General features: G+C 38.5%; 2 protein-coding genes across 2 annotated transcripts; both read left to right on the top strand.

The window, feature by feature from the left end:
• Positions 1-15,498: 15,498 nt before the first annotated feature.
• Positions 15,499-17,150, top strand: LOC148920336 ((+)-neomenthol dehydrogenase-like). The gene is made up of 5 exons (XM_089046198.1): positions 15,499-15,524; positions 15,625-15,871; positions 16,172-16,249; positions 16,362-16,538; positions 16,773-17,150. Exons 1-5 carry the CDS (start codon positions 15,499-15,501, stop codon positions 17,148-17,150), a joined length of 906 nt encoding a protein of 301 aa, XP_088902324.1.
• A 2,400-nt stretch (positions 17,151-19,550) lies between these two features.
• LOC148920335 (uncharacterized) lies at positions 19,551-20,154 on the top strand. The gene is made up of 2 exons (XM_089044598.1): positions 19,551-19,746; positions 19,853-20,154. The coding sequence occupies exons 1-2, from the start codon at positions 19,551-19,553 to the stop codon at positions 20,152-20,154; spliced, it is 498 nt and encodes a 165-aa protein (XP_088900724.1).
• The last annotated feature ends 6,547 nt before the right edge of the window (positions 20,155-26,701 follow it).

Below are 26,701 nucleotides of genomic sequence, written 5' to 3'. Positions count from 1 at the left end.
GGGAAGTGCCGAACCATTTTTCCGCGTCAACAATATGAATAGAACATTAATATATTAATGCTATTGAAATAAAGTCAGCAGTTAAAATATTAATAAAATAAGCTATAGTCTATGCTTTGAAGAAAAAAAACAATTAGTTATTCCAAATGAATAGCCAGTGTAAAGATTCAAGCCAAATTAATTAAAGCTTTATTTATTTATTTACCTTTTAAATTTGTTTCGAAACAAAAGAAATATAATTATAAAATTTTAAATTTTGTCGAAGCAAACTCCCAATTACAGATATAGAAGTGTGTAAAGAGGATGTACACAACTGCAAACCACAAATTCAAATATGTAACTAAATTTATACAAAGAAATAATGTCAGAATGTTAATACTTAATAAAAATTTAGTGGAATAATATCATAATTAAAAGGGACACAATTTCAATGAATTAGTTTGAAATATATATGATCTATATGATACAAGCTGGCCAAATGCGACTGTGTTTTTTATTTGTATTTTTTTTAAATCAAGGGTTATAAAATATGATGTACTTGATTAGTTTTTGAATACTAACATTATTGAAATTTATTTTAAAAACAATTTTGTAGACACACCAAATATCTAGCTTTAAATTGATTTTGTAATTAATTGGTTAGGTTGGTTGCAATTATGTGTGGTTCTCAAACCGCAAATTGCGCTGGTTTTCCTCTGTTCTGGTTCAAATGCAGAATATCTCGGTTCATTTATGTAGTTTTTTGGTCTAAAATGCCACTCCTACTATCACCCCTCTAAATAGGAAAGGTCCTCAAAAAAGGGAAAAAAAAGAAAAAAAGAAATAGTAATAAATGATTACTATTAATAAAATGAAACTAAGATTATATTAAGAACAGGAAACAAAAAACAAATTGTCAAGGGTCTAGTAGTATCAAGTTCCGTTAGTTGCCCCAAGAATTTCTGGTTGATGTGGGACTAGGTCTTGTTCAACTTGGTCTTTAATTGACGGAGCCATGTTTGCACCTGGTCGACCCATGACACGGGAGTAATAACCTCATGGATCCTGCAAGATTAAGATTAATCGTTAAAAAATAATTAATATATATATATATATTGTTTGGGCCAAAATTGATACATCCACCAAGGCCCATCGAACAAACAAATGAGTTGGGCCTCACAGCCCAACATAATAGGAAGAGGGAGTCCTGCACTTAAGAGGGAATAATCCCACATGGCAGCCTCGATAAAAGTCAAGCAATGGCGAAGTCGTAGGATGAAAAGTCGCAAAGGCACTGGAAATGAAAAAGCCAAGCAATAACAATCGCCATAGAAGAAGTGATCAAGGGTTCGTGACATCAAGAAGAATCAAGATTAAGTCCTCTTTATATGTATATACAGAGATTTTTCCTGCTTTACAGAAGGTAAATCTCCCAAGATAGATAAGGTGTTACAATCTCAGAGGGATAAGCAGTGTGAGAGCCTGTATAAAATGAAAAACAGGAAGTGATCACCTATCCTGAGAGCCTATCTCGCTGAATTGAAGAAGAGGAGGAAAAGGGGGAAAATATCTTTGCCGCCCAATAAAAACACAATCACCCTACTAAAAGAAATGCTTTTCTATAAATACAAGAAGGAGGAATGTAGAGGACACTCAAAAACCAAAAATCAATCAAAAACAAAAACTCAAAATGACTTCAAAACATCAAGCAACCAAAGCTCATTGAGTCAAGACACAAACAAACAACTCAACAGAAGCTCACTTGAATTCCAAGTGAAACCACTTTAGATTAGAATTTCAAGGTCTGTACTTAGAAAATAAGTCATTCAAATTTCATACAGTACTCTAGCCCCTAAGTCCTCGAGAATAAATGCACGCCCAAGAAGCCAGTCAGTCACCTGTAAGCTTCACAAAGCTTAAAGTACATTGAAGCTCGCCAGTAATCAACCTTGGTATCGATTTAAAGTTGAAACTTAGCAATCGAGTTGTCAACATTCCACCAAATGACATTTTCAAATTAAATGGGACATTTCAAATTCAAATTGTAATGTAGCCTCCCATCCAGGCAGAAATGGAGTTCCAATTGTATCTTCATCTCTAGCATGAGTATTTATTGTTATAGTTTTGTAAAAGGCGTCATTTAAAACAATAAATTCCATCACTTCGCTTAAAAATACTTAGAATTCCATCACTTCAAACAGCTTTAAATTCCATCAACCATTTTGGCTGTAATAAATTGCTTATATCGAGATAAATTGTTAAAGTCCTCACCCGTCCTGAGGCAAGAAAAGAACTTACTTGGGAGATATTCCTCACCCAAATTACAATCGCTTGTTTGCAGAAATCAAGAACTTGGGGCGCAAGTTATCTACTCCAAACTAAGTCTCCATAGAATTTTATTGCTAGCAAAGGGCACGCTGCACACCAAAGAAAGCCGACTTGTCGACCACTTTATGGTTCTCAAGGCAAGGGGGAACTTTGCCCTTCCATCACAGGAGGAACGCAAAACGGCAAACAATTTGGCACGCTTAGTGGGACTTCTCAAGATACATTGTTCTTTACACCCATGAATACTGGAAGCTCTAGCCAGAACCCACACCACGACATGGAAATAAACCAAGTGGCCCTCAGGGAAGGATTGGAATCAGAGGAAAGTGATGCCCGGATTCAAGACATGGCAGACAGAAGCAGGAGGTCAGGACTCGCTTCCGTATGATGAACTGATAGACTCGTGTTACGACAAGAGGTCACAACACAAAGGAGCCAAGAGACCCTAGATAATATGACAGCCATGATGCAATGGCAGGTCAACAGTCAATTCAGGAAGGATCGGAGGTCGCCATGGCTGTAATCCTAATCCTAATGAGGTGGTCCAAGAACTAGACCTTCCTATGGTCCCCACCGTGATTGGCATGGCCATGTCAAGAGAATCCTCCTGCGTACGTAGCCTGATGCCGAACGGGAGAAATCCAGCCGACATTGTGGAAGTGGTTGTTCTCGCCAAGAACGTGTGGCCCCAATACGCCGGTTCTCGCACAGACAAGTCCCAGACCACCGTAACTACTTGTTCCGCAGCAAGCTGCCCCACAAGATCTCCCTATGGCAATTCCCACCAACATGCAGCAATATTACCTTACATGTGCCTCGTAAGGATGGACCCTTAATCCATTCCCTCCACCGCAAGAGGAAGGAGAGGCGTAGGGGGAATTATCCTTATGCCAATAACGCATGTAAACAGCAGGTGGGGCAAACCGAGGAACCACCAAGGACCGGAAGAGCCGAGGAGCACAGGGAAGAAGTTCGCTTAGACCATAGGGCGTAATCCACGATTTGCTCAGCAACCACTTGATTTGCTCACCTAACAGTGGATTTGCTCACCTGTATCAGGTTTGCTCACCGAACATGGATCAACCTCCTCCCCGCTAATGCTCTAAATGACGTGGGGGCATTGCAGAGAATGATCAGGGAGAAGATGGAGTTTGAAGCCAGGAGGGGGGAAAGGCCCACCTATAGGAAGCCATATCCACCTTACATCGATCAAATACCCTTGTCCCCAGGTTTTAAAGTACCAAACTTCACTTTATTCAATGGAGAGGATCCTCATGCTTCATCAGTTGAGCATGTAGGCAGATTTTCCACCCAATGCATAGCCATAGAGAATAACCCACTGTTAAAGCTAAGACTTTTTGGGAACTCTCTCTCTGGACAAGCTTTCACTTGGTACACTAACCTGCCAGCAAATTCTATTCAGACTTGGGAGCAAATGGAGAGCGTCTTCCATGACTACTATTACAGATTCGAAGTCACCATCAAGTGACCTTGTCGCCTCAAGCAGAGTGAAGATGAACCTGCCCAAGATTTTATAAACAGTTCAGAAGCTCAAATGAAGTGCCGATCCCCATCAAGAAAGACACTTCATCCAAATGGTTTGTGCTGCCTCAAAATTTCTTTGAGGAAAAGATTTGATGGGATGTTGTTTGAGATCTGCAGAATCAAGTGCATAAAGCAGCCAAGTACGAGGAATTGCTCAGAGGAACAAAGCAGAGGAGAAACTCTTCCAAAGGCACGACATAAATCCCCTTCTTCCTCAATACATATGATTGAAGTGGAGTCAAGAAGATGCAGAGGAATCGAGGAGAGAGAGGTTGCTATGGAAATGGCAAAATTAAAGCATCCCATCACTTGTAAGACCTTACAAAGCCTCCAAGGGATCAAAAGCCGCCACCATTCACAGGGAGGGTTCGTTCCAAACAAACCCATGCAGTAACAAAGTGTATTCTTTCGATCTGACCAAAGTAGATGCTTTGTTTGATGAAATGTTGCTACAGAAAGCAATAGAGATGCCTCACAGAATGCCCAAACTAGAAGAACTCAAGGGCAGACAGTATTGCAGATGGCACAATTCTTGGAATCATTCTACCAATAGTTGTGTTGTTTTCAGAGATGTTATATGAAGGAATAACAGCAGAAGGTCTAGCGTAAAGCCTCCATCCGTCACCACAGATCCTTTTCCCGCCACAAATTAATATGGTCAACCTAAATTGGCCGTAACGAAAGAGGGATGTAACACAGAGGTCGATCCGTGAGAAGCGTAATAGTTTCAAAAGAGACTATAGAAAGACCAAAAGCAACCATTTCAATGGAATAGTGCTATGCAAGCAAAGTGTGAGGTCGAGCCGGAGGTGACCCCGAAAACAGGATCCGCCCACCCAAGTGTTTTTGACCGGATTGGAACCACGCCGTGATAAGGCCGACAGAGAAACTACCCTAGGCCTGTCCAATCCAAAGAAGATTGACTAGGCAGCCCAAGGAAGAAAAATCAATAAGGTTGCCTGTATGATAAACCTTTGGCGGCCATCATTGAAGGCGTGTGGTATTCAGTCGAAAAGTGGTAGACCAACAATGAAGCCGACTAACCCAAAGGAGGAGGGTTCGAGACAAGATCGCACATTCTCAATAACGAAAACGCACACCGCTTCCAGAGGTCAATTACGCCCAAAAAGGGAAAGAGCTGAATATTTCCCGCATGTAACAAGCAGCCTCTCAACCACGGTTGGAAAGAGAGAATCCTCAAGAAACCTTCTATCCATTCGCCTCCGCCTCAGTAAAATCTACTTAAAACTCCCGACCGGAGGAAAAATGATCCTATTCCGAAGAAGGCAAGTAGACTGGGTTGAGGAGTATGAAGAGCGGAGAATTATGAACCATCCGCAGATGACTGTATCGCTCCTCGAAATGTAAGAACTAGGAGAATGGACGGAGGAGTATGAGGGAGAACAGATGGATTATGACGAGAATTGATGCGAAACCGAGGCCTTGGTGCAAAATTGGAGGACTTGTTAAGTCACCTAGGCATCAATATGGTGTTCATTCCGCCAGAAAATTTGGGTAGAGAAGGACAGAGAGCACCACTGATGAAAGACGTATTTTCCAAGAAAGTTTTGAGTGCAGGTTGGCGAATGCAAGAGGCGGTAAGCGCAGCAGTCCCAGGATGTATGAACAACCCACAAGTTGGCTACAGATCGCTTTGCTTCTCCAAACCAACCAAAGAAATGGCAAACCACCTCGCACCTTGTTTATAACAGCAAACTTTGGAGGTGTTCCTATTCCCAAAACTATGGTAGATGGAGGTGCAGCCATCAACCTTCTCATGCACGTCGAGTAAAATGGGCGTAGATGTATGGGACTTAATTCCAACCCACCGACCGTCACCAATTTCACAGGAGGCATCACCAAAACCCTTGGGATCCTAGATGTGGATGTTGTAGTAGAAGCAAGAAGTCAAGGTTGCATTCTTTGTGGTAGAAACTACCTCTACCACTTACAATGCATTACTTGGCAGTAGACTGGATTCACCAGAGTCTATGTGTTCCTTCCACTCTTCATCAACAGTTAGCTTTATGGAATGAAGAAGGCTACATGGAGATAATAGAGGCCGATCCACGGCCATTTCTACCTTTTGCCATGTGTTGTGAGGCAAGGTATTATCATGATGATGATGTTGTGATTAAAGGGCAATGAATTCTGTTTTCCACGATATGATTGGACATTCCCTGGAAGTTTATATTGATGATGTTGTGATTAAATCACCAGAGGAGGGAAACCACATGACAGATCTAAGAAGAGCATTCCTAAGAATGAGGCAGCATAAACGAAAATGAACCCAAAGAAGTGCGTTTTTGGAGTTCAAGCGGGAAATTTCCTGGGATTCTTGGTCCACCAAAGAGGCATAGAGATCGACAAAAACAAAGCAAGATCCATCATGGAAGCCTTGCCACCTAGGAACAAGAAGGAATTGCAAAGTCTCTTAGGAAAAATTAATTTTTTGAGGAGATTTATATCCAATTCTGCAGGAAAAATCCAGCCTTTCTCTTCTTTGTTAAGATTAAAACAGGAACAAACCTTTAAGTGGGAAGAACAGCACTAACAAGCTTTTGAGGAAATCAAGCATTACCTCTCAAATCCACCACTGTCCCCACCAAGGAGAGGCACCACTCAAGCTCTATATATCCTGCATCAGTATCCATTGGAAGTTTATTGGTTCAGGATAACAAGGAAGGAAAGGAACAGGCGGTTTATTACCTAAGCAGAACTCTGACAGAAGTGGAAAGAAAATATTCTGCAATTGAAAGACTTTGCCTAGCCTTGTACTTCATTGCAAAGCTCGGACATTACATGTGCCATACACCATCTATATCATTGCCAAACAGATCTGATCAAATACATGCTAACAAGACCAATGCTGAGAGGCAGAATTGGAAAATGGACCTTGGCCTTGACAGAATTTGCCTTCAGATATGTTCCTCGAAAGCCATCAAAGGACAAGCTGTGGCAGACTTCTAGCAGATCATCCCGGAGAGGAGATTGAAAATATGGACTCTCTAGACATAGCAAATGCAGATCTATTGACCAGAGCTCACACCTGCCTCAACAATCCTATCTACTCAGTTCATCTTGCACCTTGGAAGTTATACTTTGATGGATCAAAAACTGATATAACTTCAAAGTGAATTGTCTTGGAAGAACCACTTGGAATCAGACACTGCTATTCTTTCCAATTGGATTTCCAATGCACCAACAACAGGGCAGAATATGAGGCCTTAATCATTGGCTTGGAAATACTGGTAGAACTAGGAATCCAATCTGTGGAAATTCGAGATTCCATGCTAGTTTTGAAACAAATTGTCTGGAGAATACAAGTGCCTAAGCCCTTCTTTGGCTGTCTATTTGGTGGCAAAGCTAGGAATCTTCTGACATTCAGAGAAGCCACTTGGGAACATATCCCAAGGGAAGAAAATTTTGCGGCCAATGAATTGGCCCAGGTGGCAACAGGTGTACAAATGCCCCAAGATCTGTGTACAAAGAATCATCGGGTAGGAAAGAAAAGCCTACCATCTGCTCTGGCCAGAGGGATGGAGATAGATGTCAACTCGCCACAATCATCAAGATGATTGGAGAAATCCTATCATGACCTATCTACGATATCCAACTTTGCCCTCTGAGAAGAGAGTCAGAATCATGGCTTTAAACTACCTTATGTGGAATGAAGATTTGGTCCGAAAGAGCAAGGATGAGGTGCTTTAAGGTGCCTCGGAAAGGAAGAATACATGAAAGTTATGGGGGAGACCCATGAAGGAATCTGTGGAGCACATCAAGGTGGGAGAAAAATGTGCTTTAGTTAATTAGGAGATATGGCTACTCCTGGCCAACCATGATGAAAGATTGCATTAACTATTCCAAGGGGTGTGAATCTTGTCAAAGACACGGTCCTAGTCCAGCAGGCTCCATCAGTTCCCATGAATCCAGTGGTAAAACCATGGCCCTTTAGAGGATGGGCAATGGATCTCATTGGTAAGATCTATCCAGCCAAAGAGCCTAAAGCAGACTGCTTTATCATTGTTGCCACAGACTATTTCACTAAGTGGGTGGAAGCCAAGGCTGTTAAATCTACTACATCTCAAGAGATCATCACTTTCATAGAAGAGCAGATTATCCAAAGATTTGGCATCCCAGAATCAATCACAACTGATAGAGGATCTTCCTTCATATCCAGAGGAATGCTGGACATGGCAGAGGCATTCAAATTCAGACTGCTCCAATCCACTCCTTATTATGCCCAAGCCAATGGACAGGCAGAATCAAGCAACAAAGTGATCATCAACATTATCAGGAAAATGCTTGAGAAGAATCCGAAACAATGGCATGAGAAGCTGTCGAAACTCTGTGGGCATATAGAACTACAAAAGAGAAGCGATCGCATGACTCCCTATGCGTTAACCTATGGTCATGATGCAATTCTGCCTATGGAGATAGCTGTTCACCTCGAATTGCTCACCAACATGACTTAGTAGGAGAAAACTACTCCCAAGCTATGCCTGGAACTGGAAGGATTGATGCAGGCAGAATAGACACTCTCAACAAACTCGCAGGAAAACAGGTCAGTATCAAGGGCCTACAACAAGAGAGTCGGGACAAGAGTTTTGAAGAAGGGAGATAGTCCGAAGGCGCTCGCCTCGGAACCCATGTGGCTGGTTATGGAAAATGGTCACCTACATGGGAAGGCCCTTTCATAATCAACCAGATCCTCGGAATGGGGGCATACAGGTTGCAGGATAGGGATGGAGAAGTTCATACGGCCCCAATCAATGGCAAATGGTTAAAAAAGTTTTATCCAACCATGTGGGATGCGCAGGCTGTACAAACAGACCCCGGGATAGACACAAGATTACACTAGAAATCTTTTGGTTCCTTTCAAAATTACCCTTGTTTCTACTTCTGTCTTTTAAGTTTGTCCCTTTTTTGTTGTACTTCCACTTCTGTCTTTAAGTTTGTCCTTTGTTTCTACTGTCTTTAAGTTTGTCCTTTGTTTCTACTTCTGTCTTTAAGTTTGTCCTTTGTTTCTACTTCTGTCTTTGAGTTTGTCCCTTTGTTGTACTTCTACTTCTGTTTTCCGTTAACGGGGAATTTACCACGCGCCAATTTAATGGCTATGTCATTTAAGTCCAAACTGCTCCAAAACGATTCAAACTTAAGGGGGCATTGTTTGGGCCAAAATTGACACATCCACAAGGCCCATCAGAACAAACAAAGCTGAGTTGGGCCTCACAGCCCAACATAATAGGAAGAGGGAGTCCGGCATGTAAGGGGAATAATCCCACATGGCAGCCTCTGGGATAAAAGTCAAGCAATGGCGAAGTCGTGAGGATGAAAAGTCAGCAAAGCGACCTACAAATGAAAAAGTAATAATAACGCCATAGAAGAAGTGATCAAGGGTTCGTGGACATCAAGAAGAATTGAAGATTAAGTCCCCCTTATATATGTATATACAGAGATTTTTCCTGTCTTTACAGAGAAGGTAAATCTCCCAAGATAGATAAGCAGTTACAATCTCGAGAGAGGATAAGCAGAAAGGTGGAGCTGTCCTGTAGGGGCAGCTGAAAACAGAAGTGATCACCTATCCGAGAGCCTATCTCGCTGAATTGAAGAAGAGGAGGAAAAGGGGGAAAATATCTTTGCCGCCAATAATAAAAACACAATCACCCTACTCGAGAAAGAAACAGTTTTTCTATAAATACAAGAAGGAGTGAACAGGGTAGAGGACACTCAAAAAACCAAAAATCAATCAAAAACAAAAACTCAAAATGACTTCAAAACACTGAAGCAACCAAAGCTCATTGAGCCAAGACACAAACAAACAACTCAACTAAGCTCACTTGAATTCCAAGTGAAAACCAGCTTTAGATTAGAATTCCCAAGGTCTGGACTTAGAAAATAAGTCATTCAAATTTCACAGTGCAGTCTCTAGCCCATTGAAGTCCTCGAAGAATGTACCATACGCCTAAGAAGCGCAGCCCACTGTAAGCTTCACAAAAGCTTAAAGTACATTGAAGCTCTGCCAGAATCAACCTTTGGTATCGATTTAAAGTTGAAACTTAGCAATCAGAGTTGTCAACATTCCACCAGCCGGACATTTCCAACAAATTCCGGCCGAACATTTCAAATTAAGTCCGGCCGGACATTTTCTCAAATCGGCGGACATTTCCAAAGCCCAGCGAGCCTCCCATCCAAAGAAATGGAGTTCCAATTGTATCTTCATCTCTCTAGCATGAGTATTTATTGTTATAGTTTTGTAAAAGGCGCTTCACTAAAAGCTTAAATTCCATCACACAAGCAGTTTAAATTCCATCAACCATTTTGGCCGAGGCTTATATCTTGAGATAAATTGTTAAAGTCCTCACCCATCTGAGGCAAGAAAAGAACTTACTTGGGAGATATTCCTCACCCAAATTACAATCGCTTGTTTGCAGAAATCAGTAACTTGGGGCGCAAGTTATCTACTCCAAACTAAGTCTGCTAGAATTTTTATTGCTAGCAGTGGCACGCTCGCACACCAAAGAAAGTTGACTTGTCGACCAGTTTATGGTTCTCAAGGCAGAACTTTGCCCTTCCATCACAGGAGTGAACGCAAAACGGGCAAACATATATATAAAGCAAAAGGTAGAAAATGATAAAAGATTCAAAATACTAGAAAATGTCATCGGTTAATACAAACATTAAGAATTTGAATTAATAATTAAATGAGGATAATATGGTAAATTCACACTTTTGATATTTTAAAAAATTAAAATTAAAAGAAAATTTATATAATGGATCCTATTTTTGTGGAACACAAAAATCCATTATTATTTTTAATTCTAAAATAAATAATTTTTTTTATTTTAAAAAGGCCTCACTCGGGAGCGGAAGTGCGTTCGGAGAGGCTAATAATAATAATGGTAAAATATTCAAAATACCCAAAGGTGACATTGAAATTATTAATTAAATGAGGATAATATGGTAATTTATACTTTTTTATATTTAAAAAAATTAAAATTAAAAGAAAAATCAAATAATAGATCTTATTTTTATGAAACACAACTAATCATTATCTTTTTTTAATTCTAAAATAAATTAAAATTTTTTTTTAAAAAAAGCCTCGCAGATAGGCGCGAAAGTGTGTGGGCTTGTATTTACGAAAACCATAACTAATATTAAAATAACTTAAAATTTTGATCTAAAATAATATTAAAACATGCCACTTACACAGTTGAAGCAAACACGAAAACCGCAACCAATAACATCACCTCCTTCAACAATGGCATCTCACAACAACCCATCTCCAGATTAGAGCCACTGGCGGACTCAGGCGCAAGGAGGTGCACCTGCACCTCCGGCCTGGAAATCTCCATTAAAGGGTTGCACCTCTGCCCTCCTGCTGTTGCACTCAAGTGTTTGAAAAAGCTTAAGCGAACTTGCTGGGTTCCTTTCTTTTGATGCGTGCATCACAGCTGCTGTCCTTTTGTTTTTAAAGTTTTGAGCAAAACGACGCCATGTCGTACAAAGCCCTAAAAAAAAGAGAGGAATAAACATGTGAGTGCGACGGCAAATTCCTACATGCTATTTAGTATATGATAAATCAATTGGGTCATTGGATGAAAAACAAATTGGGCCATAAATAAGGATTGTCCTCGCATAAATTTGTAGGGCTGCAATATTAATTATTTGCAAAGTCTGCAATGTTAATATCAATCAAGTATGTATAAAATTGCATTATTTTTTTAAAAAAAAAGAAACCAAGTTTGTATAAAATATTGTCATTGTTTTCATGATATGAAAGCTCGCAGTGAACAATTGTGACTTAATTGTAATGTTCTATTTTTTTTCTATGAATTACAAATGACATTAGTATTGTTTAAATTCTAAGGTTTTTTTTTTTTTTGGATAAGAAATTCTAAGGTATTTGATTGTCTATGTTTTTGGTGTTTTTTTTTTTTGAGCTTTTAGTGTTTTACAAATTGCCCCTTCCCTGAAAAATTCTTGGGTCCGCCTAAATGATTAGAGCCCTTGGCATTAACAGCAGTAGGCCTAGTTTCAGCAAAAAAAGATTCAGAATTCATTATTGTTGATTCTAGAATGCCTATGATGTAAAATAAGTCAGGTTTAGGAGTTAGGTGTGCTATCAAGGCTCGTTGGCCCTATATATATATAGCCAGGTTTTTTTTTTTTTGGATAAGAAATTCTAAGGTATTTGATTGTCTATGTTTTTGGTGTTTTTTTTTTGAGCTTTAGTGTTTTACAAATTGCCCTTCCCTGAAAAATTCTTGGATCCGCCAGTGATTAGAGCCCCTGGCATTAACAGCAGTAGGCCTAGTTTCAGCAAAAAAAGATTCAGAATTCATTATTGTTGATTCTAGAATGCCTCTGATGTAAAATAAGTCAGGTTGAGAGAGAGAGAGAGAGAGAGAGAGAGAGAGAGAGAGAGAGAGAGAGGGCAGGAGAAGGCGGAAGAGGCGGAATATGGCAAGAATTAAATACCCAAGTTTTCTGTTGGAGTTGGACTGAAATTAGCTCGGCTCCCAAGTTTTCTGTTTTCTTGATTTATTTTCCTAATAGGACAAGAATTAAATACCCAAGTTTTCTGTTTTTATTTTTATTTTTTTTTATTGGCAGGTTTCTTTTTTGCCGAGCCAACCCAAATGAAAAATCAATACAAATTTATAAATAAACCCAATCCTAGACATGTATTTATAAAAAAACCCAAGCACTATTTAAACATAGAAACACACCCAAAATCAACCCCAAAGTCAACTTTTTGGGTGTGTTTATAAATGGGTTTTGAGTGTGTGTAATGATGGGTTTTGGGTGTGTTTATAAAGTGTTTTGGGTGTTGGGTTTTTTTATAATTTCAACTTCCATTTTGGGTGTTTTAGTGAAACTCCCAAAAATCAATGCACCTCTAATTTCACTAGAGATGAGAAGAAGCGTATTGAAGCTGTTGAAAAATTAAAAGAGTGTGGCCTCTCAGACCGTGTGGTGTTTAATCAGCTAACAGAGTGAAAGACCCTTCTGGCATTGCTTCCCTTGCAAATTTTGTCACAACCCAGTTGGCAAACTAGACATCTTGGTATGTATAATCAGCTTCTCTTTCTCATTTTTATGCTCATTTCGAAAATTATCGATCATTTTTTTTTAGAAAAGTTGATAGACATCCAAAAATCCAACTAATAGTTGGTTCTAATCCTTGAATAATTATTTGTTGATACAAGTCCTTTGACTAGTTTGCCACGTAAATTACATTCCATTTTTGACATGCTGACTCAATCTTTTGTATTTAACTGATTTGTATTTAAATTTTTTGTTCCTATTATATCCCTATTGTATAAAACGGGTAAGATGAGGATTTATAGGATATTAATGATCATATTTGATCATGTAATTAAAGGAATAATTGCATTTTGAATGTAAATGTCGAAACATGCTTGATTTGTACAAATTCCTATTCAACGTGGATTTTATTAATGCACATATTGTGCATAAATATGTTAATCCATTGTCACTTATTTTATTGTGTACTCCTTTTATTATTCGTTCATAATACAATTGCCCACTCATATACTATTATTGTTTTCTTTCCCGTCTTTTATGTTTGTTTTAGGTTTTAATTTCATTGTTGTGTAGCTTTTTGTAGTATAATGTTTTTTTTCCACTCTATGTACCTAAAGATAATAATGATTAAAATTTTCAATTGTTTGTCACCAATTGTCAAGTTGTACTATTTTTTAGTTTTATAACTTTGCGAAAGGGATTAATAATTCACATGTTGTTTTTTCCCCATCTCATTGTACTCGTTTATTCCTTCATGAACTATTAATATTATTCTTAAATTTGATAACCTATGCTCCAGGTACAATACCCTACTGACCATTGAAATTGATATACCTATCTAATAGGTATAGTACATATTTGATGCACCTCAGTACTACGTAAAACACATATTGGATGCACCTCAATGACAGGTAAAACACATATGTTTAAAATAAAAAAAAGTTATACCTCCATACTAGGTATATTAAAAAATTAACTTTATGAGAAAAAAATTCCATCAAAGAATTTTGAAAAACTCAGTATATAAATTAATTTATAGCTAAAAGGTAGGTATATGCTACCAATTTAATAAAGCTACGAATATAGAATTCTAAAAAATATAGTTTCTATATATATAGATGAAATTTGAATTAAATAGGTTTTTAATCTGTGAGGAATAAATTAAAAGTAAATTTAGGTTTTAGCCAAATTTTTTTTTCACTTTTGGAAAAACCAAAGCTTTTTCAAAAAAGACAGTATTTACTTTCCAAATTTAATATGAATGCAAGACACTAATTAGGCTTTCTTCAATTGCAATCCTCCCAATCAATTGTATAGCCAGGTATGCAAACCTTGTAGCCACCATATTCGAGAGATTTACAAGATATGACATTGGTTGAAAATGGCAAGTAAATACAATTATTCCTTTAATTACATGATAAAATATGATCATTAATGGACCTATAAATCCTCATCTTACCTGTTTTATACAATAGGGATATAATAGGAACAAAAAATTTAAATACAAAAGATTGAGTCAACATGTCAAAAATGGAATGTAATCTACATGGCAAACTAGTCAAAGGAGTTGTATCAACAAACAATTATTCAAGGACTAAACCCAACTATTAGTTGGATTTTTGGACCTCTATCAACTTTTCTAATATTTTTATCCAGTGGACTAGTCTAGTTAAATTGTACCTTTTTGTTTCTAAATACAATCACACTATTATCTGTGTAGAACAGTTCTTGCCTCCATAACATGATTCCAAGAGCTCCTTTCATATGACATGAACTTCTGAACAAACCCTAGCTGCCTAATTACCTGGTTACAGAGTTCTTTGATTCTTGATAGATAAAATGTTGATACATTAGCAATCAAATAATACATTACTTGAACCTTAAGTGAAGCTAGTGTCTGGTTTAGATGCACAAAATTTTTGGTCTTATGTGGGTTGGTAGAGGCTCATTGTTGGAAGGTTACCAATAATTATGACAGAGAGAAAATATGAACTTTCTTCTCCTTCATGCCAAGAAGTACCCAAGTATCTGCGCCAACTGTCTATGCCCTGGATTTGTCAAAACAGATTTCAACTTCAATGCTGGCATCTTCACCATTGATGGAGCCGCTGAAATTGTTGTGGGGTTAGCAGTGTTTTGAAATTGTAGTCCTTCTGGTCTCTTCTTTCTTTCACAAGAAGTCACACCCTTTTGAGTGTAACAGAGTGAAAGACCATTTTTCAAGTTCTTGTAATATTCAATCATACAAGACTATCTCTTGAATTCTCAATGTAATATTGACACATTAACCACAACAACGGTTGACTTTTGTTGGACTTTCTAACTTGGACTAAGAGTTGAGGTTGGTCCTCCTGACTGAGTGAGACACAAACTACAAAGTGGCAAATATGGCAGTAGACTATTCATGTATCATGCCTTGTTTAGTAAAAATAAGTAAGAAAGAACAGGCAAAAGAAGACAAAATTAAGCAACCAAAAACAAATCGTTGAATGCTTTGGAAGAAACAATACAAATAGAAAATGACCATAAAAACAATGTACATTGTATTTGCAGAGGTACAAATATCAGAAAAGAGAGCTAAAAAGCCTATCAACAATGGCAGAAGCAGCAAAGAGCCAGGGGTATTACCAAACTGCTTCCCTGTTGTTTTTAAGATTCATATATACACAACCCCTTGGCCAGAAACATTATATAACACCCTTTTCTTATTCTTTTTGTCAGGTATGCAGTGGTCACAGGAGCTAATAAAGGGGTTGGATTTGCCACAGTTAGGCAGTTGGCTTCAAATGGGTTCATAGTTGTGTTAACTGCAAGAGACGAGAAGAGGGGTCTTGAAGCTGTTAATAAATTGAAAGAGTTTGGCCTCTCAGACCTTGTGGTTTTTCATCAGCTTGATGTAACAGATGCTGCAAGCATTACGTCCCTTGCAGATTTTGTCAAAGTCCAATTTGGGAAACTAGATATCTTGGTATAATCAACTTCTGCATCTCTTTGTTCATGCTATTGTCATAGAATATATGCTGTTAACTTATAAGAAATAAATGCTAAAACTAGATCTGGAGCAGTCTAATTCAATATGGTAAACTTTATTTTTTCACTATGTAACTTCTAAATTTTAGGTTTATAGCTTAACCTAGCATAATTCAACTGTAAAGACAGGGAATCTCAAAGTAATTAACAGGATGGATGTTACAATTTTACTTGGTTGAATTTATGGTTTTAGTTGGGATAAATGTACCGAAAACTAGAAGTGTTGGAACTTCCACAGGTAAACAATGCAGGGGTTGGTGGAACCATTGTAGACCCTGAAGCTATGAGAGCTGCTGCAGCTTCAGGTCTTGGTAAGGTAAGTTGATCAGTAAGTAATTGTGCGTTGTTTAAAGATCCAATGTTTGGACTGCATAAGAACATATAATTACAACCAAGATAACATATAAAGTTTATTCTCCTTGATGCAGGAAGGAGTAGAAGTCAACTGGAGTGAATTAATGACTCAAACGTATGAGTTAGCTGAAGAATGTGTGAAAACAAACTACTTTGGTGCCAAGAAAATGACCACAGCACTCCTTCCCCTCCTCCAGCTATCCGATACACCAAGAATTATCAATCTTACTTCTACCGTGGCAGCATTAAAGGTATGAAGAGTTTCATATTTTCGGGATCCTCATAGGATTTAAGAACTTAATAAACCCCTTTGTTTCTTTGTTCATTTGAGGCATATTGTAGCTATGGCCTAACAAAAGATCAATGGTAATTACGGAACACCTATACTTATTTTTATGCAGGTGCAGGTTCTCTGTATCCAATCAAAATTTTCTTATTCTACATTATAAGCAAACTAAATTTCTCCTGCCTGCGTGTTGTTTCAGAATATCCCAAATGAATGGGCCAAAGGGGTGTTGAGTGATGCTGAGAAACTTACAGAAGAGAGAATAGATGATGTTTTGAATGAGTTTCTCAAAGACTTCAAAGAAGATATGCTAGAAACCAAAGGCTGGCCTCCTTCCCTCTCTGCCTATATACTTTCAAAAGCAACACTGAATGCATACACTAGATTCGTGGCCAAGAAGTACCCGAATTTCTTCGTCAACTGTGTCTGCCCTGGATTTGTCAAAACAGATATGACTTTCAATGCTGGCATATTAACCATTGATGAAGGTGCTGAAAGTGTTGTTAGGTTGGCAATGCTTCCCAAGGGCAGTCCTTCTGGCCTCTACTTCCTCTTAAAAGAGGTCTCATCATTTTGACTAAAAGTGTTTTCAATTTCATAAAATAATAATGTTCCTAGAATAGTTCATGAACGAAAAAAGATTTCGAATTTGCAACGTAAGAAGACTATCTACGTACCTATGATGCTGGGACCTGGTGATAAGCCACCTTGGAAATTTGAAGCAGGATTTCATGTCCTGCCCCTCCTGGAGTCTGCAAATGCAACTGTTTTTTTTATAAATGCATCTAAGTGTTTAGATAGGTAGACTATATGTCATAATTGCAGGAACCTCAAAAGTACAATGCTTTATTATAAAAAGCAAATCAAACCATGTATTCCTAAGTGTTAATCGCACATGCTTGTGAACATCCAGCTTGTTCTTCAAAACATTTGCATTACTCGTGTAATGGGACCAAAGTAGGCCATCACCTTGATATAAATTATTGGCCTAATCATAGCGGCTTAAGCTCTTCGATATTCTACACCTCAAAAGTACAATTTCACTGCTGTACTGTTTTGTTACTACTGGATGTGAATCGTGCCATTGCAAAGAACTTACACAGATCATGTAGGAATTAGATGGCTCACAGATTGGAGATATTCATTACGTATATAAAAACTATATAGCTGAAAAGTTTGCAATAATAGAATACTATTGCTAATTTGTTTCATTTGTTGGATCAACCTTGATTTGTTTAGTCAAAAAACAAGAGAGCATCTACAAACGAATCTATCAACAAACAATACAGAGCATTCAAAGACCAGAGCTTGAAATATTTTAAAATAAATGATAAGAATAAAAATGAGATTTTCTATTTAAACCCCACACTTCTCTTAGTTCACCCCATGTTCTAAGTTCACCCCAACTTTTAATTTAAATTTTCACAATTTCTAAGTAAACCTCACTATCTTCCCAAACTACCCTTAAATACATCCCAATCTGAAAAAATAAGAAATAAAAGAGATTTCATATTTAAACCCCACAAGGAGAAAATACGTTCTGAGCATGAGAAATAGTAAGTATTAAATTAATTTTTTTGATGATATTTCAGAGTCTTATTCATTGTCTGTTTTCAAGTGCATAAACATACAATTTAACTTAAGTCCACAAGCTTAGCCCATTCATGTTTACACTGAAAAACTTCACGTGGCTTGTTTGACATTTGAATAATTGTCCTTAAAAGAATTCCTTCAAGTTTCAAACTGATATAAATTGTTGTTGCTTCCTATTCTTCCTTGAGTTTTGCAGTGCATTGGTTCGTTGTGGCAGCATTCTTATTCGTGCATGTATTAATCTTTTATACTCAAAGTAATTTGTTTTCTGAATCTAAATTGGACCCAAAAAAAAACACAGCTGCATAAAACACAGCTAAAACAAGGAAAGATACCAAATTTCAGGTTGGAAAACTTATATGATATGACAAAGCAATCCATTGCTCATAGCCAAAGTAGAAGTACTTGTCTTTTGATATACGACGAACCCAGCAAATTGTAGGACCATTATCAAAGCTTGGGCTTCTTCTCTCCCTCTTCTCAGCAGGATAATAAAAACCCAACTTAACAATATTCCCATGAATCTCTTAGTTTCGTGCCTTTTGAACGTGTATGTCAATTAATATAATATGAAGAAAAATTCAATACTTTCTAGAGAAAGAGAACAGTTTTACCAAAACATCAAGTATAAATTTTAAATCAAAAATCAAAACAATCAAGCAATCAACAGCCAAGAGTACCCCAAAAAAAAAAGCAATCAACAAAGGGAAGAGAATGATCATTACAGCGAAACAATCAACAAGTCTTTCCATCAGCTTCCGCGCAGATTTCAAAGAGGTAGGCTCTTCAATGTTCTACGTCTTTAAAAGAGAAACGTAATATGGCATAGGATGTAGAAGAGTTTGTATTTTTTTAAAACTTAATTTGAAGAGTTGTGGGGTGTGTGGGGTGTGTGTATAGATGTACTAGGGTTAAGTATTAAGTTTGATGACCTTTTTTGTCTTTTTACACAATAATAAAACTTACAGCTTAATGATTTAAGTATTGGGGTGAACTAAGAGGAGTGTGGGGTTTAAATAAAAAAATCAAGATTTTTTTATTTTATAAAAACTTGCATTTTTAAACGTAAGGGCCAAATTTTGGGTTATATAATGAAAAGTACCCGAAACCCTAAAACCCTAAAGCATCGCAGCCATGACAAAAAGCATCTATGATGACAGTGGAGAAAACGAGAGAGTTTCATCCATGGAGAAACAAAAAGAGGATCATAATATTCCCTACATTCTGCAACTTCCAAGCCACATATTAGGGGAGATCTTCAGCAAAATTCAAATTAAAACCCTTGTCCAATGCAGGTTCGTGTGCAAGTTTTGGCATCGTTTGCTATCAGACCCAAATTCACTGAACAACTGTTTTTGGGAACGACTTGTCTTCTTTTACGAGGATGCGGTTCCGACCCTTTGGCCACCCTAAAAATGACTCCTTGGCTCAAACGACGTTGCATCAAGCTTCGAAAGATACAATTGTACTTCCTAAAGAGGTGAATATTGTGAGTTCGTGCAACGGCTTACTCTGCTTCTACAAATTAGACTATTGGAATCCGCCGTATAGCCGTTTATACATATCCAATCCCGTCACGGGTGAGTCTTTGGCTCTTCCAACACCGCCAGATGAGTGCGTAATTAGTTTTCCATGTGGGTTTGGGTTTAGTCCCATGAGTGGTGCCTATAAGCTTGTTCGGTTCAGGCCTAAAAGTCAATGGGATGATGAACCGTATGGAGGTATTGGTTTTGACCGTTGGCTCTGGGGCTTGGAGAAGCCTTGGGAATTTTAGCTACAAGTTGGACTACATGCTATATGGGGCTTGTGTTAGTGGGTTTCTTCATTGGATTGATTGGTCAAGGGCTCTGACATGTGCCTTTGATCTTGAAAGAGAGGTTTTCGAAGAGTTGCCCCTACCCCCCAGTTGGGATTTGGAAGGACGGAATAATATATCAAGACTGGACTTTAGCGTCTTGGTGGTTGCCTCTCAAGAATCAGAATCGTAGATTCCAGAGAAAAATGAGTATTTGGGTGATGAAGGAGCATGGGGTTAAGGAGTCTTGGAGCCTAGAGCTTACAATTGGAGGCATCGCAGTTCAACGTCCTTGCAGCAGTTTTTTGAGAATGGGCGAATCTGCTTGAAGTTTGGGGATGGTCCAGTCTTGTTGAAGTTTGGGGATGGGCGAGTCTTGTTGTTTAATGGTGGGAAATTGCTGGCTTATGCTTCTGGGAAGGGTCATGTGGACGTTGAGTTTGATGGGATATACTTTATTTCTGCACATGCCCATATTCCAAGCTTTGTTTCGCCTAAACATATTATCAGGGGATAGAGCTCCAGCTCCGGATCAAATCGGGAGTATTATTATATGTCAAAGCTAGTTAAGTTTCAATTTGGTCTTTTGCTGTTGTGTGCAATTCAAACTTCATGTCTGTTATTTTACTATCGAAAAGTTGAGCTTTTGAAAGATATGGGAATGGAATAATGTTATATAGATTTGAACTGTTGGAGTTTGAAACTATATGCACTTGTTTCTATTTTTTTAAACAAGTTAAACAAATAAATTTCTTTAGCTCATTCAATATTTGAGTCAACTTATATTGGGGTTGTTGCAGACAATCTGATCTGTGTAAAATAGACATGATTGTCGATTCGATTTGAGTTGTTATGAGAAGGATTGGCAATTAATGATAAACAAATCTTGTGTTTGAGAACGATTGCCTCCTTCCTGGGTTATTCCCAACATTAGCAACTCATATGTTAATGTTTTCTTTGATGGATGAAGAGTTCTATAGTTTACTGGCAAAACTAAAAAGACCAAACTATGAACACCCAAAATAGGAGCTGGAATTATAAAAAAACCCAACACCCAAAATACTTTATAAACCCAAAACCCATCATTATACACACTCAAAACCCATTTATAAACACACCCAAAAAATATACAATTGTTGACTTTGGGGTTGATTTTGGGTGTGTTTCTATGTTTAAATAGTATTTGGGTTTTTTTTTATAAATACATGTCTAGGATTTGGTTTATTTATAAATTTGTATTTAGTTTACTGGTAAAATCCTTTTGCCCCTTCAAGTTCTTCATCTAAGCATGAGGCTGTTTATTAGAATAAGTTAGTAAGAAAGTGGAATAGACGTTGCAAAGAAAGTTGGGGATAAAGTTTAGAAAGAAAGTGTATGAAGATACTCAGATAAATTTGGGTTGATATTAGGGTCGGATAAGCAGACCAAGTCATCAACTGTAGCATATAGAGGAGATCTTCCGCAAAATTCCAATTCAAACCATCGTCCGATGCTTGTTCGTTTGCAAGTTCTGGCGTCATTTGATATCGGACCCCAAATTCACGGAACAGCTCTTTTCACGAACTACTTGTCTTCTGTTCGAAGACATATACGGCTGCCAGATCGAGGTGGTCACCCTGCCACCCATAGCCCAAATGACATTGTTTGTGCCTAATAAATCACGATCATAAACTGACTGAAGGGACTTCCTCTCGGCCTAGCACCTACTCATGAATCAAACGGCCATGTTTCGTTAAACATTTCGCCTTCCGAAAACAAAAGAAAAGCTGCAAAGGCGTAATCCTCTCCGCCTCGCGACCGCAGATTATAGGCCAAAGCCGAAGGCCGTAAAAGACACGGCCAAAGATATTGTGATCAAATCGCCACGTGGCCTCAGGGTCCCATGCCCCATTTAATGAAGTAATGCTTCTGACTACCGCAGCAAACCCACTAGTCGTAAGAAGCATTTAATGCACGAGGGAAGAGGGGAAGTGACTAAAGTCAGGATTTGGTGGTGGAAATTAGAGTGGTTAGGTGCAAACATTCTCACAAGTATTCTTACAACTTGAGGTCAGATCACCAACCACCAGACCAGAAAATTAAATGCGTTCCCACGGCTAAGGGGCAGAACCCATGATCGGGCGGTGGCGAGATTTACCGGGATTTATGGGGGTCACACCACCATGCTTCACGATCCTAAATGCCGATTTGACTACCCACTTGCCCCGATCAGGCTCCACCACGCAGATCTTTTCAGCCTCGATTGTCCCTCCAGGACTCCCCCTATAAATACTAAGGTCAAGACTACATTCAAAGGGTTTAAACACCAAACCAAAAGCCTTCCACGGAGCAAATTATATTTTCTGTAATGCACTTTCAATACCTTTATTTGCTTTCCTAGGAGTAGTGGTAGATTGTAAGGAAAATCCATTCATCAATATATCATACGACCCTTGATTTTCAAGGCGCCAAGCACCATCTCTGTTATCATCTCATTCACCCCATATATCATACGACCGTCGCTCTCGAGCAACGTGCGGAGCACGCCTAAAACCCGCCACCAACACCACCACTAAACGGCCTTGTAGCTCAGGCCGTGAAGTGACGGCCGAGATCGGTTCCTCTCTCGGCCACAATCATTTGATTAGGAGTCGAACTCAAAACAGGCGCATCATTTAACCATCTTCTACCCAAACCTCATCACCATCTCGACGCACGGTAGACCGTCTGGCACGCCCACGTACAACCGCACCGCATCCAAAAGAAGGACGTCATGTGTTAACGCATATCCTCGGCCCGGAGCACCAGGCCGTGAGATTTGCGCAGCCAACAGACATAGCATTGAAGGTTTGTAGAGATCGGATTGTGCTAACTAGTACTACTGCTGGCGTGAATATTGTGGGTTTGTGCAACGGCTTCCTCTGCCTCTACAAATACAATTATAGAAACAACAAGAATGACTCTTTCTACGTATCCAATCCCATCACTGGTGAGTCTTTAGCTCTTCCAACACCGCGTAGTGAAAACATGAGTAATGTTCCCCGTGGTTTTGGGTTTAGTCCCCATGAGTGGTGCTTATAAGGTTGTTCGGTTCAGGTGTCGACGTTGATGGCCTTGTGAACCGGAAACAAAGGTATTGGTTTTGACTGTTGGCTTTGGGGCATGGAGAAGCGTTGGGAATATTACTTCCCATTTATATTACAAATTATATGGGATTTGTGCTTAGCGGGTTTCTTCATTGGATTGATTGGTCAAGGGTTGTGATATTTGCCTTTGATCTTGAAAGTGAGGATTTTCAAGGTTTTCCCTTACCCATGGTTGGGATTTGGAAGGAAGGACTAGATCTAGATTGGACTGTAGGGTCTTAAGGGTTGTCTCTCTGTAACTGTAGGATCGGAGGACACGATGAGTATTTGGGTGATGAAGGAGTATGGGGTTAAGGAGTCTTGGAGCCTAGAGCTTAAAATTGTTATGATTGGATCTCCTTCAACTCACGTTTTCAAGTTTTAGGATGGGCAAGTCTTGTTGCTTATTCGTGGGAAATTGATGGCTTATGCTTCTTGGAAAGGTTTTGTGGACGTTGAGCTTGAGGGGACAGGACACTTTGTTGATGCACATGTCCTTATTCCAAGCTTTGTTTCGCCTAGACATATTATCAGGGGTTAGAGCGCGATCTCCAGATCAGATCGAGAGTATTAAATTATATGTCAAAGCTAGTTAAGTATGTATATTTGTGTGGTCTTTTCCAGTTGTGTGCAAGTTCAACTTCAAACTTCATGTATGCTATTTTACTCTCGAAAACGTTGAGTTTTTTGGGAAGAAATTGGAATGGTACCTCAGAATGGAATTATGTTATACATTTGAATATTGTTGGAGTCTTTTAGCATTATTATTATTTTTTTAACAAATAAAACAAAAAAAATTCTTCAGCTCATGGAATATTTACATTAACATATATACTGGGGTTGTTCTAGAGACAAGCTGATTTGTGTAAACTCACAAATCATGTGTTTGGGAACGATTGCCTCCTTCTTGGGCTATTCCCACAATTAGCAACTCATGTTAATGTATTCTTTGATGAATGAAGTTCTATACTTTGCTGGCAAAAAGTAAAAAATAAATAAAATAAATAAAGCAAATGACTTCAATGTTATTGCTTTCATTACCGTAAATTCCTTTTGCACCTTCGAGTACCTGGGCAGATTTACAGTCGTCGAATGCCTTGGGAGATTTATAGTCATCGATCCTCCAGGAGTCCTAAACCCTATCACACCCAAATGGCTTCTTCTCGGATTAGGCCTCCGCAAGGCTTCCTTCCTTTCCATAGGAATAAAAACCGACATAGTTTCATCCATGAAGAAGAAGCAAAAAGGGGATCATAATCCCTGCATTCTCCAACTTCCAAACCACATTTTAGAGGAGATTTTCAACAAAATTCCAATTAAAACCATCGTCCGATGCATGTTTGTGTGCAAGCTTTGGCGTCGTTTGAAGAGAACAACACTAATGATGCATACAATCATGCTAATATTACATCCAATCACCACGACATCAGAGCCTTGAATTCCTCATCCTCGTATCATTCTACTGATCATACGTGATTTCAGGAATTATATCAATCTCTTGTAATCTTTGTTATCTTGTTACCTTGTTACCTTCTAGGACTAATATTACCATATGTGTTGTATCAATAGTCAAATTGTAATTGTATAAAGCAAGCATGAATAGAAATCAATAGTCATCGTGCTATTCCCCAAATATCTGCCATGTTCTAATTCTTCTATATGGTATTAGAGCCAATATGGGCTAAAGCCACTCGATCCTGAATTCTATGACTCCCACTCAGTCTTCTTCTATTTCCCCTTTTGTAGAATCCTTAATCTCACAAAACAATTCATCCACAACCATGACCAACCAAACATCATCACTCCCTACCTCATTCAATATTTCTCATATTCTCTCTTATCTTTTCTCCATACCCATGGATCGTAATAACTATTTGTGCTGGAAGTCTCAATTTCAGGATCTCCTAGAGATTCATGACCTCGAGGAAGTTGTGAAAAGTGATGCACGACCTGACAAGAAACTAGTAGATGGCTCCATCAATCCTGCCTACTCCAAAGACAGGCTTGTGTTGAGTTGGATCAAGTCCACTTCATCCCCACAAATCAAAACTCTCCTTATTCCTTGTACGACAGCATCAGAAGCATGGTCTCTCCTTGACAAGAGACTCTCTCGTCTCTCTAAGACTTATGTTCGTACCCTACGAGATCAAATAAGGACCTTGAAGAAAGAATCAGAAAACACGGTTGCTGAGTACTTGATGCATGCCAAATCCCTCTATGATTCTCTTCTTGCGGCTGGATCTCAAATGACAGATGAAGAGCTTATCGAGTATATTCTCGATGGCCTAGGTCACAAATATAGAAACAAAGCCCATGTTATATGGTCATGCAAAAATCAGAAAGCAAATCTAGAATCCCATCAACAATGGCAGAAGTAGCAAAGAAGTACTACCTGCTGCTTCCATGATGTTTTTAAGCTTCACTTCTATCAGACTCCTTGGCCACCACAACCCATATTTCATTAAATTTTAATACCATTTTTCCTTTTCTCTTTTCTTTTTATTTCGGGTATGCAATTGTTACAGGTTCAAATCAGGGGATTGATTTGGAAAAGTTAGAAAGTTGGCTTCAAATGGGATCATGGTGGTGTTAATTGCTTTAGATGAGAAAATGGAGCTTGAAGCTATTGAAAAATTGAAAGAAGTGTGGCCTCTCTCACCTGGTGGTTTTCATCAGCCTGAATGTAGCAGACACTGCTAGCATTGCTGCCCAAATTTGGGAAACTAGATGTCTTGGTATTGGTAAGGTAAGTTTTCCTTTAGCATCTTCAAGAGTCCAAATTATATGTGGATCTGATTAAAACCTTTCATACATAAATTTCAAATACAAATCTTTCATTTCAAAAATGGACTAGCTAAATGCAATCTTTTCTTTGATGCAGGATGGTGTACAAGTGAATTGGAGTGAAATAATGGCTCAAACTTATGAGTTAGCTGAAGCATGTGTGAAAACAAACTACTTTGGTGCCAAGAAATGACCAAAGCACTCCTTCCTCTCCTCCAGCTATCTGATTCACCAAGAGTTGTCAGTCTTTCTTCTGGCATGGGATTGTTAAGGGTACGAAGAGTTTTCATATTTTTGGCATCTGATCAGGTTGTTGTTTCAATTTTTACCATTTGAGCCCCTTGTTTCTTTGTTGTATTTGAGTCCTATTGTAGTTATGGGCTAACAAGAAGTTTCTGTTTTCAAATCAAAATGTTTTTCATATGCATGTTTTTTTCTGCATATATGAAATGAATGGGCCAAAGGGATGTTAAGTGATGCTGAGAAACTTACAGAAGAGAGAATAGATGTTGTTTTGAATGAGTTTTTGAAGGACTTCAAAGAAGATATTCTAGAAACCAACGGCTGGCCTACTTCCCTCTCTGCCCATATACTCTCGAAAGCACCGTGAACGCGTTCACTAGAATGATGGCCAAGAAAAACCCAAGCAGCTGCATCAATAGTGTAGACCCTGGATTTGTCAAAACAGATATGAACTTCAATACTGGCATGTTAACCATTGATGAAGGTGAGTGTTGTGAGATTAGCTATGGTTCCAAATGGCCGCCCTTCTGGCCTCTTCTTCTATTTACAACAAAGTCTCACCCTTTCGACCATAACAAACCCTTTTCAATTTCATGAAATAATGATCCT

The sequence above is a fragment of the Prunus mume genome, linkage group LG2 (genome assembly GCF_029339155.1).
Source record: "Prunus mume cultivar Tortuosa linkage group LG2, ASM2933915v1, whole genome shotgun sequence".
NCBI classification, from domain to species: Eukaryota; Viridiplantae; Streptophyta; class Magnoliopsida; order Rosales; family Rosaceae; genus Prunus; species Prunus mume.
This window is presented reverse-complemented; position numbering and strand designations above follow the sequence as displayed.

Excerpts from the sequence above, each read along its gene's own strand:
- LOC148920335 (XM_089044598.1), top strand. The coding sequence starts at position 19,551 with ATGCGGTTCCGACCCTTTGGCCACCCTAAAAATGACTCCTTGGCTCAA. Across the intron at positions 19,747-19,852 it reads CATATCCAATCCCGTCACGG|GCCTAAAAGTCAATGGGATG; the intron begins GTGAGTCTTTGG and ends TGTTCGGTTCAG.
- LOC148920336 (XM_089046198.1), top strand. The coding sequence starts at position 15,499 with ATGGCAGAAGCAGCAAAGAGCCAGGG. Across the intron at positions 15,872-16,171 it reads TTGGGAAACTAGATATCTTG|GTAAACAATGCAGGGGTTGG; the intron begins GTATAATCAACT and ends GAACTTCCACAG. Across the intron at positions 16,250-16,361 it reads CAGCTTCAGGTCTTGGTAAG|GAAGGAGTAGAAGTCAACTG; the intron begins GTAAGTTGATCA and ends TCCTTGATGCAG.